Source organism: Natrix helvetica (genome assembly GCF_964273705.1).
Source record: "Natrix helvetica genome assembly, chromosome: 3".
In the NCBI taxonomy this organism is placed as follows: domain Eukaryota; kingdom Metazoa; phylum Chordata; class Lepidosauria; order Squamata; family Natricidae; genus Natrix; species Natrix helvetica.
The window spans coordinates 178,002,156-178,017,821 of record NC_138549.1 but is presented as its reverse complement, the minus strand read 5'-3'; the positions used below and the strand labels follow the sequence as shown (position 1 = coordinate 178,017,821).

General features: G+C 58.5%; 2 protein-coding genes across 4 annotated transcripts; one reads left to right on the top strand and one right to left on the bottom strand.

The window, feature by feature from the left end:
• Positions 1 to 8,856: 8,856 nt before the first annotated feature.
• ACOT8 (acyl-CoA thioesterase 8) lies at positions 8,857 to 12,402 on the top strand. Of its 2 annotated transcripts, none has more exons than XM_081949119.1 (6): positions 8,857 to 9,020; positions 9,656 to 9,792; positions 10,276 to 10,492; positions 10,855 to 11,012; positions 11,761 to 11,952; positions 12,060 to 12,402. In XM_081949119.1, exons 1-6 carry the CDS (start codon positions 8,890 to 8,892, stop codon positions 12,179 to 12,181), a joined length of 957 nt encoding a protein of 318 aa, XP_081805245.1. In that variant the 5' UTR covers positions 8,857 to 8,889; the 3' UTR covers positions 12,182 to 12,402. The 2 variants fall into 2 exon arrangements, with proteins under 2 accessions (XP_081805245.1, XP_081805244.1); XM_081949118.1 differs by having other exon boundaries at positions 10,276 to 10,501.
• Positions 12,336 to 15,263, bottom strand: SNX21 (sorting nexin family member 21). 2 transcript variants are annotated; one of them, XM_081949116.1, is made up of 3 exons: positions 14,712 to 15,263; positions 13,965 to 14,122; positions 12,336 to 13,525 (listed from the first exon to the last, which is right to left on the bottom strand). In XM_081949116.1, the coding sequence occupies exons 1-3, from the start codon at positions 14,968 to 14,970 to the stop codon at positions 12,854 to 12,856; spliced, it is 1,089 nt and encodes a 362-aa protein (XP_081805242.1). In that variant the 5' UTR covers positions 14,971 to 15,263; the 3' UTR covers positions 12,336 to 12,853. The 2 variants fall into 2 exon arrangements, with proteins under 2 accessions (XP_081805242.1, XP_081805243.1); XM_081949117.1 differs by having other exon boundaries at positions 14,626 to 14,762.
• Between the last annotated feature and the right edge of the window lie 403 nt (positions 15,264 to 15,666).

Genomic DNA, 15,666 nt, shown 5'->3' with positions numbered 1-15,666 from the left:
GCCAATCATGAGAATTACCAAATCCTGATCAACATCACCTCTTGAGCAAGGTTTGGGTTGGGGGAGGGGGCAGAGGTCCCAGTCACTTCAGGCCACCTGACCACCAGAGCAGAGACCCACCGGTGGCCACTCAGTGGCCCTGTGTGACATAAGGCCCACACCCTGTGATGCTGGTTCTAGAATGGGGGGGCGCTGGGGGGGGCAGAGGACAGCACTGGCACTGCAGCGCTGACCAGGTTGCAACGTAGATGATGGCCTTTTGTGGGGGCCTGGAAAAAGCTTCCTCTGCCTCCTTTGCACCCTCCCACCAAGGTATTACACACACACCCCTGAAATAGTTTGAATGCGGCTTGGCAGCCATGCCGGAAGGGTCTAGAAATGGGGATCCCCAGCCGAGCGTGGGGCGCTGCAGAGAGACAGGCCCAGCCACTTCCAGTTGCATGATCAGGACCATAGAGCCAAATCACACAGACGACCGGGCTGGTTTGAGGGCGTTGAGCCCCCTGTGCCAGGCTGGGCTCTCCAGGGGGTTTTTGACCTCTGACTGGAACCAAAGGGGAGACTTCTTTCCAAGCCTCTCTAGCCAGGCAGATTAAGAAGGGGGGAGCAGAAGAAGCAGCCGCCCACCCACCATTCCCCTTCCATGACAACCACAGCTTTATGAGGGGGGGGGTTACTGTTCTCTTTCCCGAATCCTTATCAGCCTGGGGAGCCCCCTTCGCAGACCCAGAGAAACTGGGGAGGGTTAGAAGAGAGCTCTCTCTCTCTCTCTCTGTGTTGGGGAATTGGCAGGCCACATATATCTAAAAGATGGACTGGTGAGGAGGAGGAGGAGGAGGAGGACCAGGGGGTCAAAATGAAAATAAAGGAGAATGAATTTTAAAAGACATTTGACAGCGGTGGGAGAGACTAATCCTGCCTAAAATAGGGGTGGATTCAGGAGGGGCCAGTTGACTAGGTATGGGGGATCGATTACATGGTCTCTAAGGTCCCTTCCCCATATGTTCCATTCCCCAGAGAAAACAGCTGTTCTCCAATTGCCCAGGATCTGGCTTCCAAGGCAGCTGGGGAGCAGAATCTGCTCAGATGCCTCCCATAACAGCCCTCAGTGTTCCTTCTAGGCAGAAATATCCCTTCTGGGGCCCAGCTGTGCAGGCTATGCCCCTCCAACGTCACCCGGGAGAGGGGCATTCTGTCCACACTCCGCTCGGCTGCTCTTCCTGGATTCACAGGCTGGGGAGTAGTTGCTGTTTCAATGGGGCACCCCACGCCGAGCCTCTCGCGCTCTTTGCCAGCTCCCGAGGTGGGCAACTCTTTGGGTGCAAATGACAGAAGGCCCCTGGTGCCTCCTGGCCCCTCCCTCTGGGGAAGGGGTCTGAGCAAGAGAGGTCGCAGGCAGCGGAAACTCTGCTTGTGCCCTGAAGTGCCCAGGAGTCCCCCCCTTCTGGCCTGACCTGCTGAAAGGGGGGGGGGGTGTTATCCTTCAGCTGCCTGCACCCCCTTCGGTTGGTTGCATCCTCCTGGCAGGGAAGGAGCCAAAAACAGGGCAGGGTCTCAAATGGGCATGTTGTCCTCTGAACAGGAGAACCGACGGCCGGTGGCAGCAGCAGCAGCAGCAGCAGCAGCGAGTCCAGAGAGGCCCCACGGAGTCGGCTGAGCTCCTTTGCCCGGGTGCCCCACGAGGCCTCTCCTTCGGCTGGCATCCCCTGCTGCCCCATGGGGCTCCTGCGAAGGAAACTGCAGGCCAAGCAGACTCCTCCTCTGCAGGGCGGAGCCACGCAGCTTCCCATGGGGCCCAGCCTCGCCCAGTCATGCCCGGCCCTGGGGGCCCTCCAGCAGGGGAGCGCCGACCCTTGGGATCCGTCGCGAGGTTCCTGCTGCAGGCGCTCCCTCCAGAACGTGGCCCAGGAGTTCCCGCTGGAGCACCCGGCCGACCGGTGGCTCTACCTCCCCTCGGGGCCCCCGCAGCCCCAGCAGCCCCCACAGCAGCAGCAGCAGCCCCCGAGCTCCGGCGGGGACTTTGCCCTGGCCCAGTGGGGCTTCCTGCCCAGCGGGGGGGTCTTGGTGATGTCGGCCAAGCTGAACAGAGAGAGGGATGCCCAGCCCAGACTGCCCTGGCCCCCCAACATCTGCATCCTGACCCTGGCCATGATGATCGCGGGCATCCCCACCGTGCCCGTGCCTGGGGTGCGTGAGGAAGACATGATCCATGCTGCCCAGTGCTTCATGGCAGAGAACATGGAGCCCGGCGAGGGCCCTGGGGAAGGGGCCCCGAGGAGGCAGTGGGAGGCCTTCCAGCGCCTCGGCTCCTCCTTCAAGAGGGACCGGCAGCGCAGGCGAGCGACCCACCGGAGTCTCCTGCCCCTGTTCCTGGCCCAGCTGGAGAAGTAGCATCCGGGGTCTCCCTCGGGGGGCTGAGAAGCCGACATAAAGGAATGGAAAAACTGGACCTTTGCTGCCCTTCGTGTGCCTGACCCTGAGCCTCAATTCGGCTGCTCACGCCGGCCCTTCCCAGCTGGCTTGGCCTGACCTCCCTGCAGCCGTTCCTGCCCCTGCTTGTCCTTCGTGGCAAGCCCGCTGCCCATGCAGGGCTGCTGGGAACCCCCCCCCCCTGTCTTCTGACAGGCGTCAGGAATAATCAGCAGGCACGGACTAGTCAGGGAGGCTCTTATCAAGGGCTCCTCAGAGCATGGAAGGCCCCACTTGTGGAGGGGGCGTGAGCAGTTGGGGAAGGCCGGAGACCTTCCCTGCCCAGCTGGAGGTGCTCTGATCCAAAGACGAGGGGGGAGCCTCCTGTCCCGAGGCCCCAGACTGTCCTTGACGACCGGCGGCTGCTCCCCCTTCTCCCCACCAGGGACAGACTGATGGCCTCCCGTGGAATCCCATGACTTTCTCCAAAGAAGCCCATCTCTGCGAGGGCCCCCCACCTGAACCTAAGGCCCAGTCCATCCGTCAGCCAGCCCAGCCACGGGTGAAACTCTCGGGGGCTGCCGTGGCTCAGAAAACCCACTAAAATAGTCCTCCTCCACTCTGGGATCAGAATTTACATCACTAAGAAAAGTGGCCTGAAAAGTAAACCATGCCTGATTTTATGAGCCTTCTTGCCATGATAAGTGAATGGGTGCAGTCGTTAAGTGAACCAGTGGTTGTTAAGCGAATCTGGCCTCCCCATTGCTTGTCATAAGCCGGCTGGGAAGGTCACGTGACTGCAGGATGCTTCAGCTGTCCTACCTCCCTGCCAGTTGCCAGCCCCCCCCCCCCCCAAAGATTGAAGACTGGTCCATGGGGATGCTGTCATAACAGTCACAAGTGTGAGGACAGACCATAAGTAACTTTTTTCAGTGCCATTGTAACTTTGAACAGTCACTAAGCAAATGGGTGTGTCATCAGGATCAGCATTCTCCCCCCCCCGCTGAAAGACCCCCCCCCTTGTCCTTTGGGCCACTCCTCCCGGCTGCAGATCCTTTCCTTCTGACCCAAAGGTGCTTTTTTTTTTCAAGAGGCAACTGGACTTTCTGGTTTTTCTTTGAAGACGTCTTGCTTCTCATCCAAGAAGCTTCTTCCGCTCTGAGCGGATGGGGGAAAGGGGAGGATTTACACTCCTGGCAGACAGTTGCATATAAATCCTCCCGTCCTCCACCATCCAAAGCACCTTTGGGACAAGCATGGCCTGGATAAGGGAGAAGCTCCAGAGACCTTTCCTTCTGACTTCAGCCCAGCTCAGGTGTGTCTGCCCAGCAGCCGGAAGTCTGGTTGAAACGGCAGGTGGAAGCAGAATAAGAGAGTTGGAAGGGACCTCGGAGGTCTTCCAGCCCTACTTCCCCCTCCTCAAATAAGAAACTCTATTATATTATTTCAGACCAATGGCTGTGCCATCTTCTTAAAAACCAGGACCTGCCAACTTCTGAAGGCAACCCCTCCCCCCTGATTCATTGTTCTGTCCGGGCGCTTCTCCCCTTGATGAGTTTCCATCCTTCCATGCTTCTTGCCCTGCCTTCGGGTGCTTTGGAGACTAGCTTGACTCCCTCTTCTTTGGGGCAGCCCCTCAGATACTGGAAGGCTGCTGTCAGGTCCCCCCCCCCCCCCTTGTCCTTCTTGTCTTTAGACTGGCTAAGCCCAATTCCTGCAGCCGTTCTTCGCGTGTGTTAGTCTTGGGGCCTTTAATCATCTTGGTGATCCTCAACATTCATTTAGTAAATGTTCAAAGTTACAACAGCACCGAAATAAGTGACTTATGACCGTTTTTCACACTTACAACCATTGCACCATCCCTGGGAGTCACGTGATCAAAATTGGGACGCTGGTCAACTGGCTCATTTTAGGAAGGTTTCGAGGGTCATGTGATCCCTTTTTGTGACTCCTGACAAGTGAAGACAATGGGGAAGCCAGATTCGCTTAACAACCGTGTGACTCACTTAACAACTGCAGAAATTCAATGTAACTGTGGCACAAAAGATTGTAAAATTCACTTAACAAATGTTTCACTCAGCAACAAAAATTATGGCCTCGGTTGTGGTCGTAAGTGCTGGCTGCCTCGCAGTGAGCCTGGGGAGGAGGGAGGGGCATCAGACGGGTTTCACAAAAACACCCCTTGCGTTTTTCTCCAGTCCCCGGGGAGGGTGTGGGGGGGGGGGCACACCTGGCATTCCTCCAGGTGCCCAGAACCAGCTTTTCCCTGTGGGAAGCCAGGGAGACCCAGGAGATCGCCACCCCAGCAGCGAGTCTCCCCGGGATGCTCGGAGCAGCCGCCCATCTGGGCCCCCATGCCCCCCAGGGCTGAGTCCGGGCCTGCAGGAAGCAACAGCGTCCCCCCCACGTCCTCACCTGAGTCCTCCCCCCCCTTAGACGGGCAAACTTCAGCAGGCGGGATTGGCGGGCGGCGCTGGTCGCCTGGGGGACGGGAGGGCGTGGGGGGGGGGGCTGAGCTTCGCGCGACCCTCTGCATCGGCCGCGTGTTCGGACCGGGGCTCCGCGGGGCGCCGGGACGGCTGGGAGAATTCGGGCCGAGAGACGCGTCGGCCTTGGACCGCTCCCCCCTCCTCCCGGTCCCTGCGCCAAGGCTTGGCCGGGTCCCCGAAGGGCGTCCGGCGCAGCTGCTGCCTCGCCCACCGCTGGCCAGGAGAGGCGGCGGGGCTGCGCGATCCTCCGCTTGTTATGGAGCGAATGAAGAGAAAGACAAATCGGGCCAGGAAGCAGGACCGCCAACACCGGGCAGCATCTGCGGGACAGAGCCGCGTGGGGAAGGGGCGCGGCTGGCCGGCCGGCCCGGCACCCGCCGCTCCAGGCGAGCCGTCGGGAAAGGGAGGGACGGGATTTGGGGGGCATCGTCCCCTTCGTGGGGAGAAGAGCCGGGACTTCAGGCAGCTGCCCATCTCCTACCCTACAAACTCTAGAGTTACAGTTTGACAGACTAGGAAGGGACCTTATAGGTCATCTAGTCCAACCCCCCACTCCAGGACCTCAGTCGCGAAAAGCCCCCTTTCCCAGCTTTTGAAGACCACGAAGACGCCATTGCAGGCTGAGTCCCCGGCCGAGAACTCGCCTGCTTGCCCCCCCAAACCGAATAAACTCCGCTCCGGGGGATCTTCTGGCCCAAGACACGATCCGGGCACCGGGTCCCGAAGGGCGCTGCACCCGAAGCGTCCGTCCGTTCAGAGCCCTCTCGAGGCCGGCCGGTTGCCCGTCCCGCCTAAAAACCTCTCCATGAAAAGCGGGGAAAAGAAAAGGGCCGAGCGCCTGGGCCGGGGCAGCCCTGCCGGTTTCTCTGGCTGCCGAACAGGGCAAAGGAGAAGGCTCTGCAGGGGAGTCCCAACCGAGCCTGGTTCAGGAGCCAGCTGGGTCCCCTGCGGGCGCCGTTTCCCCAGGAGGAGACAAACTTTGGCCCAAGAAAGATGCTCCCCAGCTTAAAAACAATTGGGGAACCGGGAGGTGATGAGACAGGGAGCTGCCCGCAGTTTGTTGTAAAATGGGCAGCTATAACAATGTTTTAAATAAATGAGCAAAGGCTTCTTGTAAGGGGCCAAACCAGAGTTTAGCTGACTGCAGCCGGCTGACAGAGCTCAGCCACAGCCAGGCAAGAAGCTCTTCTGCAGAGTTCCATAGAAGGCGGCCCAGACCAGCCCTGTTGTTCTGCTGAGGTGCCACCAGGGGCAGCGCTGAGCCAAGCTTCATCAGGGCCAAGATGCTAAACGGATTCATAGGTGAATACACAGGAAGTCCTCCACTTATAACAGTCCATTTAGTGACCGTTCAGTTACAACAGCACTGTAAAAAGTGACTTATGACCGTTTTTCACATGACGGTTGTAGTATCCCCCATGGCCACGTGATCAAGATTCAGATGCTTGGCAACTGACTCATATTTAAGACCGTTGTAGTGCAAGGCCCCATGGCCACGTGCAAAATTCACTTAACAAATGTTTGACTTAGCAACAAAAATTTGGGGGTCAATTGTGGCTGTAGACCGAGGACCACCGGTATAATCTTTGGTTTGTAGACTAGGAAATCCCCAAACCACCCCATTCCTGCCAGAAAACAATGTATCTGGCTGTGAAGTCCTCAAGAGCTAAGCGTGACTCAGAGCAGACTCTTTTTATTTAATAATAACAATAGTAGTAGTAGTAGTAGTAACAATAATAATGGTAATAATAACAGAATAACAGAGTTGGAAGGGACCTTAGTCCTACTCCCCCCCCCCCAAAGCAGGAGGCCCTACACCATTTCTGACAGATGGCAGTCCAGTCTCTTCTTGAAAGCCTCCAGTGATGAAGCTCCCACAACCTCTGAAGGCAACTCCTGTTCCATGGGTTGATTGTTCTGTCAGGAAATTCCTCCTTATTTCCAGGGTGAATCTCTCCTTGGTCAGTTTCCACCCATTGTTCCTTGTTTGGACTAAGTGACCTACAGGGTCCCTTCCAACTCTGTTATTGTTACCCAGTCTGGGGTTGGAAGTCTAGGCAAACGAGGATTGCCTCTCACCATTACACCTGTTCAGGGGGAGGGAACTGGTGCTGCCACCTCTTCAGAAAGCTGATAATCCTCTCAAGACAGCTGCCAAGGGCCAGGCTACCTCCCTTGCTGGCAGGCTGGAAAGAATATGTGAAATCACAGCAGCTGGGACTCACCCTAATGGGGGAAACACACCGCCTGAACAGGACAATGAGCGTGAGCAAGATCGTATTAAGATTATTATGGGACGCTATGAAATGTTACATATTAAAGTTGCTGAGCATGCATGTTGCATCAAAGATGTGTCAAGTGATACTAACCAATGAAAAGTTATTCCAAACACCAGATGTTTGAACTGTATATAAAGTGATTCTCTACCTCGCTCTCATCTTTGAGTATTGTGTACATGGATAAGGAAGTTTTGATTCAGTGGCCCCCAGCCTTTTTGATTCGGTGGAAGGGCTTTTTTTTTTCCTGGGGGTGCACTGCCCAGAGCCCACACGTGTGCAGAAGAGGCTTCGCTTGCTTGTGCAGCCCAGTTCCTGGCAGGACATGGACCAGTGCCGATCCACAGCCTGGAGGTCAGGACTCCTATGTTAATCTACCTTTCCAGTAGGGTTCTATTTGTGGAAGGCATATTAGGCTAATGGATCTTACTGGCATTTATGGTTAACAGCCAGCTAACATTGTGCTCTCCAAATCATCTCTTTGGCTACTGCAACCTGGAAGCCCAAACTCCCCAAGGAATCTTGTTCTCCAAACACATCATGGAATGTGGTAGATTATCCAGGTAGATTGGAAGAAGGTGGCAAGAGGGAGGCCAGCTTAAGAGCCTTTCCCCTGCAGAAAGCAACACAGGCCTGACCCCGGAGAATCCTTGAAGCCTTATTTGACAATTCCCAGGGGAATGCAGTCACTCCAGTGAAATTCTTGCAACATAGGTGACTTAACAATAAAGCTGCCCTTGAGACTATTCACAAGTGGTTCTGCTTGCTTGCTTGCGCCTGACACTGAGCAAGATTTGAAGGCGGTGCTGCTGTAAGCTTCTGGCACCTGCATCCAGCAAAGCCTCAGGCCAAAACTCTGCTTAAGACAAGCAAATAAGGAGAAAAGCTGGGAAATGATGTCTGAACCAAGCGCAGTGGACCAGATTTGACAAACGCTTGTCACGCTTCTTCCCAGAACTGAAGATCCCACGTTGCTTTCTATACACTGCAAACCTCAGTGCTATCACATCCTGCCTTATTAAGGTGATGCGTATTGAATAGAGAGGTACTGCGAAATGTAATTTCTCTCCTATGCAGGTCAGGTCACGTTGCCTCCTCCGGCTTGTCAGACTTCCTAAACTGTATGTACTGCTGGGGGCAGAGGAAGAATACACTTTTATTGCTCAGAAGCTAAAGAGGAACCCGGGAGCCCCCTGGCATTCTGGGGATTGAGAGTCTTACACTGACATCCATCCTAGCTTGGTAACGAAATGTTCAGAAAACCACCCCACAAGCTCCCAGAACAAACCTTCCCCCTCGATAAGAACCTTCCCAGCGACCTTCCCCCCTCCCGCAGGTCACAGTCCAAATGTTAACCATTGTCTCAAGGGGAGGGGGGGGGAGGGGGGCTCTTTTTTCTCTCCTCCTTTCTGCAGAAGCGGATTGTGCACCCGAGAGCCTGTCGCTCCCAGCCCCCCTGGGTGCCTGGGGAAAAGGGAGACGGAGAAAAAGAAAAGAGGGAGAAAGAAAGGGAAAGAAAACGAGGAAAAGAAAGAGAAGAAAAAAGGGGAAAGAAAAACAAGGGAAGGAGGGAAAGAAAATAACAGCTTCTCTCGCGAGAGCCAAACTCTTGGAAGGAGTTTGGACGAACTTGCTCCTCTGGCCGGAAGCGGAAGTGCGGGAGCCGACCGAGGGGAGAGCGCTTCCGCACCGGCTCGGCCACGTGACCGTCCAAGATGGCGTCCTCCAGGGGAAAAGCCGGCGAGGCGCCCGAGGGCGAGCAGAGGCCGGAGACGGCGGGGGACCTGCGCAGCGTCCTGCTGACCAGCGTCCTGCAGCTGGAGCCTCTGGACGTCGACCTCTTCCGGTCAGCGGGGCCGGAGCCGCCAGGGCCTCCCGCCGAAGTGGCTGGGACGGAGCTCCTCCACCCTGGCCGCTTGAAGGGGGGGCTGGCTGGGGCTTTTGGGAAGCTGAACTCCACCCCTCTTCAAGCGGCCAGGGTCGAGAAACGCTGGGCTGGGAGGAGGCGGAGGCTGGACCTGTTGAATGTCTATGGAAATTCCCCATCACCCAGGCCCTCCTTGTCCCAAAGGTGCTTTTTCAAGAGGCAACTGCACTTTCCTTAAAGTTTCCTTAGAAAGTCCAGTGAAAAAGCAACTTTGGGGCTCGACCTGTTGAGTTTCTGCCCGCCTGCAGCCGTGGAAGTCACCTTGCCGAGAGGCTTCCCTGTTTAGTGTTGGAGGTGGCCGCTTTGTGCCTGCCTCGGGAACCAACAGTGAGGTGGCTGCCTCATCCACAAAGGGCAAGCAGCCGGTCTGGTCCCGGGCTCTGAAGGTTGCCACGGAGGCCCTGCCCCAATGGAGGGCTGAACTTTGGGGTTCAGCCTTTGCACCGGAGAGGAGAGCTTGGGGGCAACTACTTGCCTTCCTGGCCTGCATCACCCCCAAAGCTTCCCCCAAGAGGCAGCCATTGCCATCCATAACTCTCCCCTTTTCTTCTTAGGGGAAGGCACTACTGGGTGCCGGTCACGCAGCGTCTTTTTGGAGGGCAGATAGTGGGCCAGGCGCTGGTGGCAGCAGCAAAGGCCGTGACAGATGATCTGGAAGTCCATTCGCTCCATTGCTACTTTGTGAGGGCAGGTAATTTACACCTTCTGGAGAGGGAGGAGTGGGAGGCCCAGCCAGCGCGCCAATCAGACCTAAAGGAGGGTGCTGTGAGCTGCTCTGCTTATAATTTATTTGGTAAATTTATTTCTCATCTGTCTCGCCCTGGTGGCTCCCTAGGTAGCTTACCATGATGAAAAGGAAGAAAAACAAAAGGAATGTCAACAGAAGTAAAATATCAGAACCATAAAATTAACAGTGATGAAGAAATGCTGATAATAATACTATATGATATTCAAAAAGAAATGAGGCAGATTTTCTTATTGTGAGACCAAGTGGTGGAACACTCTGCCTCCTGAAGCTGCTGCCCTGTTGCCCAAAGTTTTTAAGGAAAGATTGAGCAGCTAGTTTCTGGGATGTAATGGACAGGGGTTTGGATTAGAGTTATTCTCACAGCAATTGGGGTGTCTCCTTGCCTGGGACAACTGGGGGCTCACAGCAGGCTCTTCTGGCTTCCAGGGGACCCCACTGTGCCTGTTTTGTATCAGGTGGAGCGCACCCGTACTGGGAGGAGCTTCTCGGTGCGCTCGGTCAAGGCCATCCAGCACGGGAAGCCCATCTTTATATGCCAGGCTTCCTTCCAACGGGGGCAGCCCAGCCCGATGCAGCACCAGTTCCAAATGCCGGCTGTGCCGCTCCCAGAGGAACTGATGACCCAGGAGCAGCTGATCCAGAGGTACCTGCGGTGAGTGGCTGGGAGAGGGCTTGCTGCAGCGCTGAGCCAACGGCACACCTGGTGCGTGGAGAGAGTCAACCTCAGTGGGAGATGCCCCCAACCGCTCCTTCCTGGAGTGAATGAAGATAATTCTGTGAAATTCCTTGGAGATTCTTGTATCTCTGGCAGCCGGGAGCATATCACGTTCGTGGGTTTGCCCTGGCAGCAGTACAGAATCCGGGGCCTCAGAAGTGCCATTGGTGTGTCGAGCTGAGGCTGCTGCAGCTCAGACTGAGGCACACTCTCCACTCCCCTTTTCTCCGCATTGGCAGAGCCTCCCTGGTTTCTGGCATCTCACGCTGGCATCTGCCTTTTTTCCAAAGGGACCCCAACCTTCTGGAGAGATACCGGCAGGGACTCCGGAGAATGCTGGCCCAGGAGGTTCCGATTGAGATTAAGCCGGTGAACCCACCTGACTTTTTCCACCAGAACTCCCAGGAACCCAAGCAGCTCTTCTGGGTGCGTGCCAAGGGCTACATTGGTAAGACCTGCATCCTGACCCCAGCCTGCTTTCCAAGAGCATCTTTATCATGCCCTGCCCTTGGTCAGCTCCCAGGGGAGGGAAGAGCTGGCTGGAGAAAGCAGAGCCCTCCGTTGGGTAGCCGAAGGTTCTGGGGTGTGTGGAAGCCTTCCTGTCTCCTTCAGAAGGGCTGCCCCTCTGAGCCCCTCTCTTGCCTTCTGCTGGTGGGCCAGTTGGGGCCACCCCTGTAGGCAGGAGGGAACCACCCTGGAAGGACAGCGCCACCTCTTCAGGCCCCCTGGGTTTGTATGAGTGGGGAGTACAAGGGCCGGTTATGGGGCTGGGCTTAGGGACCGCCCCCTTCAAAGCGAATCTTCCCCCCCTTCAAGGCCATTTAGGAGGACTGAGATTGGCTGCCTCATCCTCCACCTCTGCTCTCCCCCCTCCCCCATTCCTTCAGGGTGGCCGTCTGACCAGCATGGGGCTGTTTTGCCCACGTTTTCTATGCTGCAGATGATTTTGTGAAATTTATAGCTTTGGCTGGTTTAATGGTTTTTAATTAACAGGCTCAATTCTGCCCTCGGGATGATTGCAAACACCGCGGGAAATGTATGTCGAAGACCCCTCCTGGGCAGAGGAGGGCTTGGCCTGCTCAGTAGGGCTGCCTTGCCTCTTCCTGTGTAGCCCAACCTACTCTCCCCCCCACTCACCCCACCTGCCCTCCCACCCCCGTTTGCCTTCAGGCGTAGTGTCGGCCTCTCCGTTTCAGGCGAATGCGACATGAAGCTGCACTGCTGCGTGGCTGCGTATATCTCGGACTATGCGTTCCTGCGGACGGCTCTGTTGCCGCACCAGCACCGCACAGTGAAGTTCATGGTCTCGCTCGATCACACCATGTGGTTCCACGCACCCTTCAGAGCCGACCAGTGGATGCTGTACGAGTGCGAGAGCCCCTGGGCCGGTAAGCCCCTCCACCAGCCTGCGAGGTGGGGGTGGGGGGTGGGCAGGCAGGGCAGGAGAGACTCCAGAGCAGCTTCTCCATCCTCCTCCCCCTCCTCCCCTCCACAGGTGGCAGCCGGGGCTTGGTGCAGGGCCGCCTGTGGTGCAGAGATGGTGTGTTGGCGGTCAGCTGTGCCCAGGAAGGAGTAATCCGCCTGCAGGAAGAGCAGCCGGCCTCCAGCAAACTGTAGCCCTGTTTATCTTCCCCCATCGGTTCTTCTCTCCTAAGGGGAGCCCCTCCTCCCTCCTCCCCTCTTGCACTGGCTGAGTCTTCGGTGGGTGACGGTCACTTGCAATGACCCCCGTAACCCCTGGAGGTGGCACTTACAGATGGAAGCACTTCCCTTGGGCAGATTAATTTATTAGAGACTGACTTCTGTTCCCCAGCGGTTAATAAAGGGAGTAAAGTGTCCCACGCAGCTCTGCTTTCTGAAGGGGAGGAAGACGTTCCGGTGCCCCCCCCCCCCGAATCAATGCCGGAGGGGAGATCCGCCCACTGCTCAGGCTGCGGCCAGGAGCCCCCCCTTTGGCAGGGCCTAACGGCCTCCCCCCATCTGGCGAGAAGAGCCTGTAGGGAGCCTCTCAGGAGGGGCCCCCGCCGCCCCTCTGCCAGCCACCCCTGCAGATGCTCTTGTCACCCCAACACGGCCGTTGTCATCGCCTCACTTTCTTGGATGGATTTGGGGGGTTGTGGGTCTGCGTCCCAGAAGCCTCTTCCGAACGGGCCGGCCAGCTTCCTCTGGCTGCTGGGCAAGAAGAGGCGCAGAGCTCACGAGGGTGGGATGGCACTGGCTCTTGCTGCTGGCCTCTGGGACCCCTCCCCCTCTGCTTCTCACCTGGTGCCCCCACTTCCTGGCAGGTCCTCAGGGCAGCGTCTGTTTGAGCAGCAGCTGCTTCAAAGGGGAGGTTGGATCTCGGCCCTCCCCTGATTCCTGCAGGCCACGCAGACGGGTCTCTGCCTGCTGCTTGTCCTTGCCCAGCACCCAGGCCAGGTGGACGTGGGTCTGCAGGAGGGCAGCCAGGAGAGGGTGGCTCTCCTGGCCCTCCAGCTGCTGCAGGGCCTGCTGGCAGGCCTCGTGGGCCTCTCCCCACTGCTCCAGCTCTTGATGGCAGACGGTCAGGCCCGCCAGCGTCAGCAGGAAATGCCCCGAGCGGCAGGCGCCCAGTTTCTCCTGCAGCCGCTGCGAGGCCGTCCAGGCGGCCAAGGCCTGGGGGTAGAGGCCCCTACCGGTCAAGTCCTGCGCCCCCCGCAGGCTGTCCAGGAAGAAGAATTCCAGGAAGGCGGCCGAGCGGCGGATCTCGGGCGAGGCATGCAGGCGGGAGAGAAACTGTTCGAACGCTCGGCTGCGCTTGGCGATGGTCGCAGGGGTGAAGTTGCGCCACAGCTGCTTCCGGGGGAAAGAGACCCCGGCCATGTCTCTGCTGAAGTGGCGGCGCAGGCGTCTGTTCAGCCGCTCAAAGTCAGAGTAGCAGCGGGCGACGGTGGCAGGCGTGTGGTCAAACTGCCCTGCCCAGATCAGGTAGATGGTGTAGAGCTGGGTGGCAAGGGACAAACAGGTGAGGGGGGAGCAAGAAGCAGCTGCCCAGCCCAGCCTGCTCCCCCCCCCCCCCCCCCCCCGCAGCAAAGCCTGTTGACCCCGTCCCACTGGCAGGCCTCCTGCAGAGTGTCCTGGAAGAGAATTACCTCTTCTGAGCCCCCCAATGCAGCAGAAGAAGGAAAGAGACAACAGTCAATGTCAGCTGTCCCCCCCCCCCATTCCCCCTGAAAGGTATGGGGAGCCCCCTTTGGGGAGAAGAGACAGCTGAGACCATGGGGAGCAGGGTGGGCTCTGTCCCTCCAATACCTGGGGGTCCTGCATCTTCCTTTGGGCTGGCCTTCCTTGGGGGGTGGGGGGGCAGGAGCACCCCACTTCATTGCAAACAGAGCCTGAGGGCTCCTTCCACGTCCCCTTCTTTCTCCCCCCCCTCACTCACCACGTGCTTGGAGTTGCGCTCGCTGACCACGCTGGCACTGGTGACCTCGAACAGGAGGCGTTGGGGCACAAAGCTTCCCCGCGATTTCCGCCAGAACTCCTGCAACTGGCGGGTGAGCAGGTGGCTGCCCTGTTGCTCGGCCAGTGGGGAGCCGGACTCTAAAGCAGGGGGGGGGAGGGGAAGGGGGGGGAGAGCAACAGGTGAGTCAAGGCACGGGGGGGGGGGTGGTTGGCCTGTGGAGCCCCTGGGCTGGCAGAGGAGCAAAAGGGGCCCCTACTCCAAGGATCTGGAGGGGAGGAAGCCCTTCCCTCCCCAGTACACGGGGGTGGGGGAGAGGGTCTCATCCAGAACCGAAACTTCCTATCAGTGAGAACAATTGGCCAGTGGAACCGCTTGCCTCCAGAAGTTGTGAGGGCTCCATCACTGGAAGTTTTGAAGAAGGGACTGGAGAACCACTCTGGAATGGTGTAGGGTCTCCTGCTTGGGCAGGGGGCTGGACTAGAAGACCTCCAAGGTCCCCGCCAGCTCTATTTCTACTGAAATCCAGATTCCCTGCCAGGAAGGGAAGCCGCTTGGATCTCCGCTTCCAAACCGGGCACTGGGAATTTTGACCTAAATCCAGGGTGTCCGATTTACGGCCAGGTTGCCCTCCGGTACAAACCTTGGTCATCTGGCCAGGAGCAGCTGGCCAGGGGCGAGTATTGGACCGGCACATTCATCAGCTGCGCTCCCCCTTTCACGCCCTACCTGCCATCTCCGCGGCGTCTCCGGGCAGGTCCAGGTCCAAGAGGGCTCCCCGCTGGCCGCCCCCTTCCTCCTCCTCCTCCTCCTCCTGGCTGCTGAAGCTGAGGGTGCCGCTGAGGCGCGTGGCCAGGCCCTCCGTGTCGTCGTCCAGCTCCGAGCTCTCCGGACAGTCCTCGGCCCCGCCGCAGCCCCCAGCCGGCCCCTCCGCCTCGCCGCCCCCGGCCAGCGCGTGCCGCAGGCGGTGCAGCAGGCGGGAGGCCATCCTGGGGCCCCTCCGCCCCGCAAGGCCGGCCGGCTGCTTGGCGGGCTCCCCGGGCTCCCGCGGGGCTTTGGGGGCGCCGCCCGTCTCCCCGAGGGCCTCCCCGGCCGGCGCCCGCCGCTCACCTGCCGCGCTTCCCGCCGGGGCTGCTCACCTGCCAGGGGCCGCCTTGCTCGCCTCCTCCGCCGTTATCCCGGCCAAGCGCCGCCCCGCCGCCCCGCTCCTCCTCCTCCTGGCGCCCGCGCGGCTCCGGCCACGGCCGCCCGCACGTAGCTGGCGGGCAGGATCAGGGGCCGGGCCTTCCCGGGAAGCGGCCTCTCCCCGCCCGCGACGCCGGAGCGCCCCGGTCCCCGCTTTCCCTCGAATGGAAGAAGCCGCCCCATTCAAGGGGGGAAGGGAGGGGGGCGCCTTCCCCGGCCCGGGGGCCTCTCTGCCCGATCCAGATCGGCTGGGCAACCGCGCGGCTCCTCGGAGACCGGGAGGCCCCCCGAAAAGCCTTAGCGGCTTTATTTTATTTCTTTAATTAATTACGGGTAGTCCTCGACTTACAACGGTTCATTTAGTGACGATCAAAGGTTACAATGGAAAAAGAGATGACAATTTTTTCACACTTGCAACCTTTGTAGCATCTCCCTGTGCTGAAGTGATCCAAATTCAGATGCAACTGATTCATATTTATGACGGTTGCAGAGTCCTGGG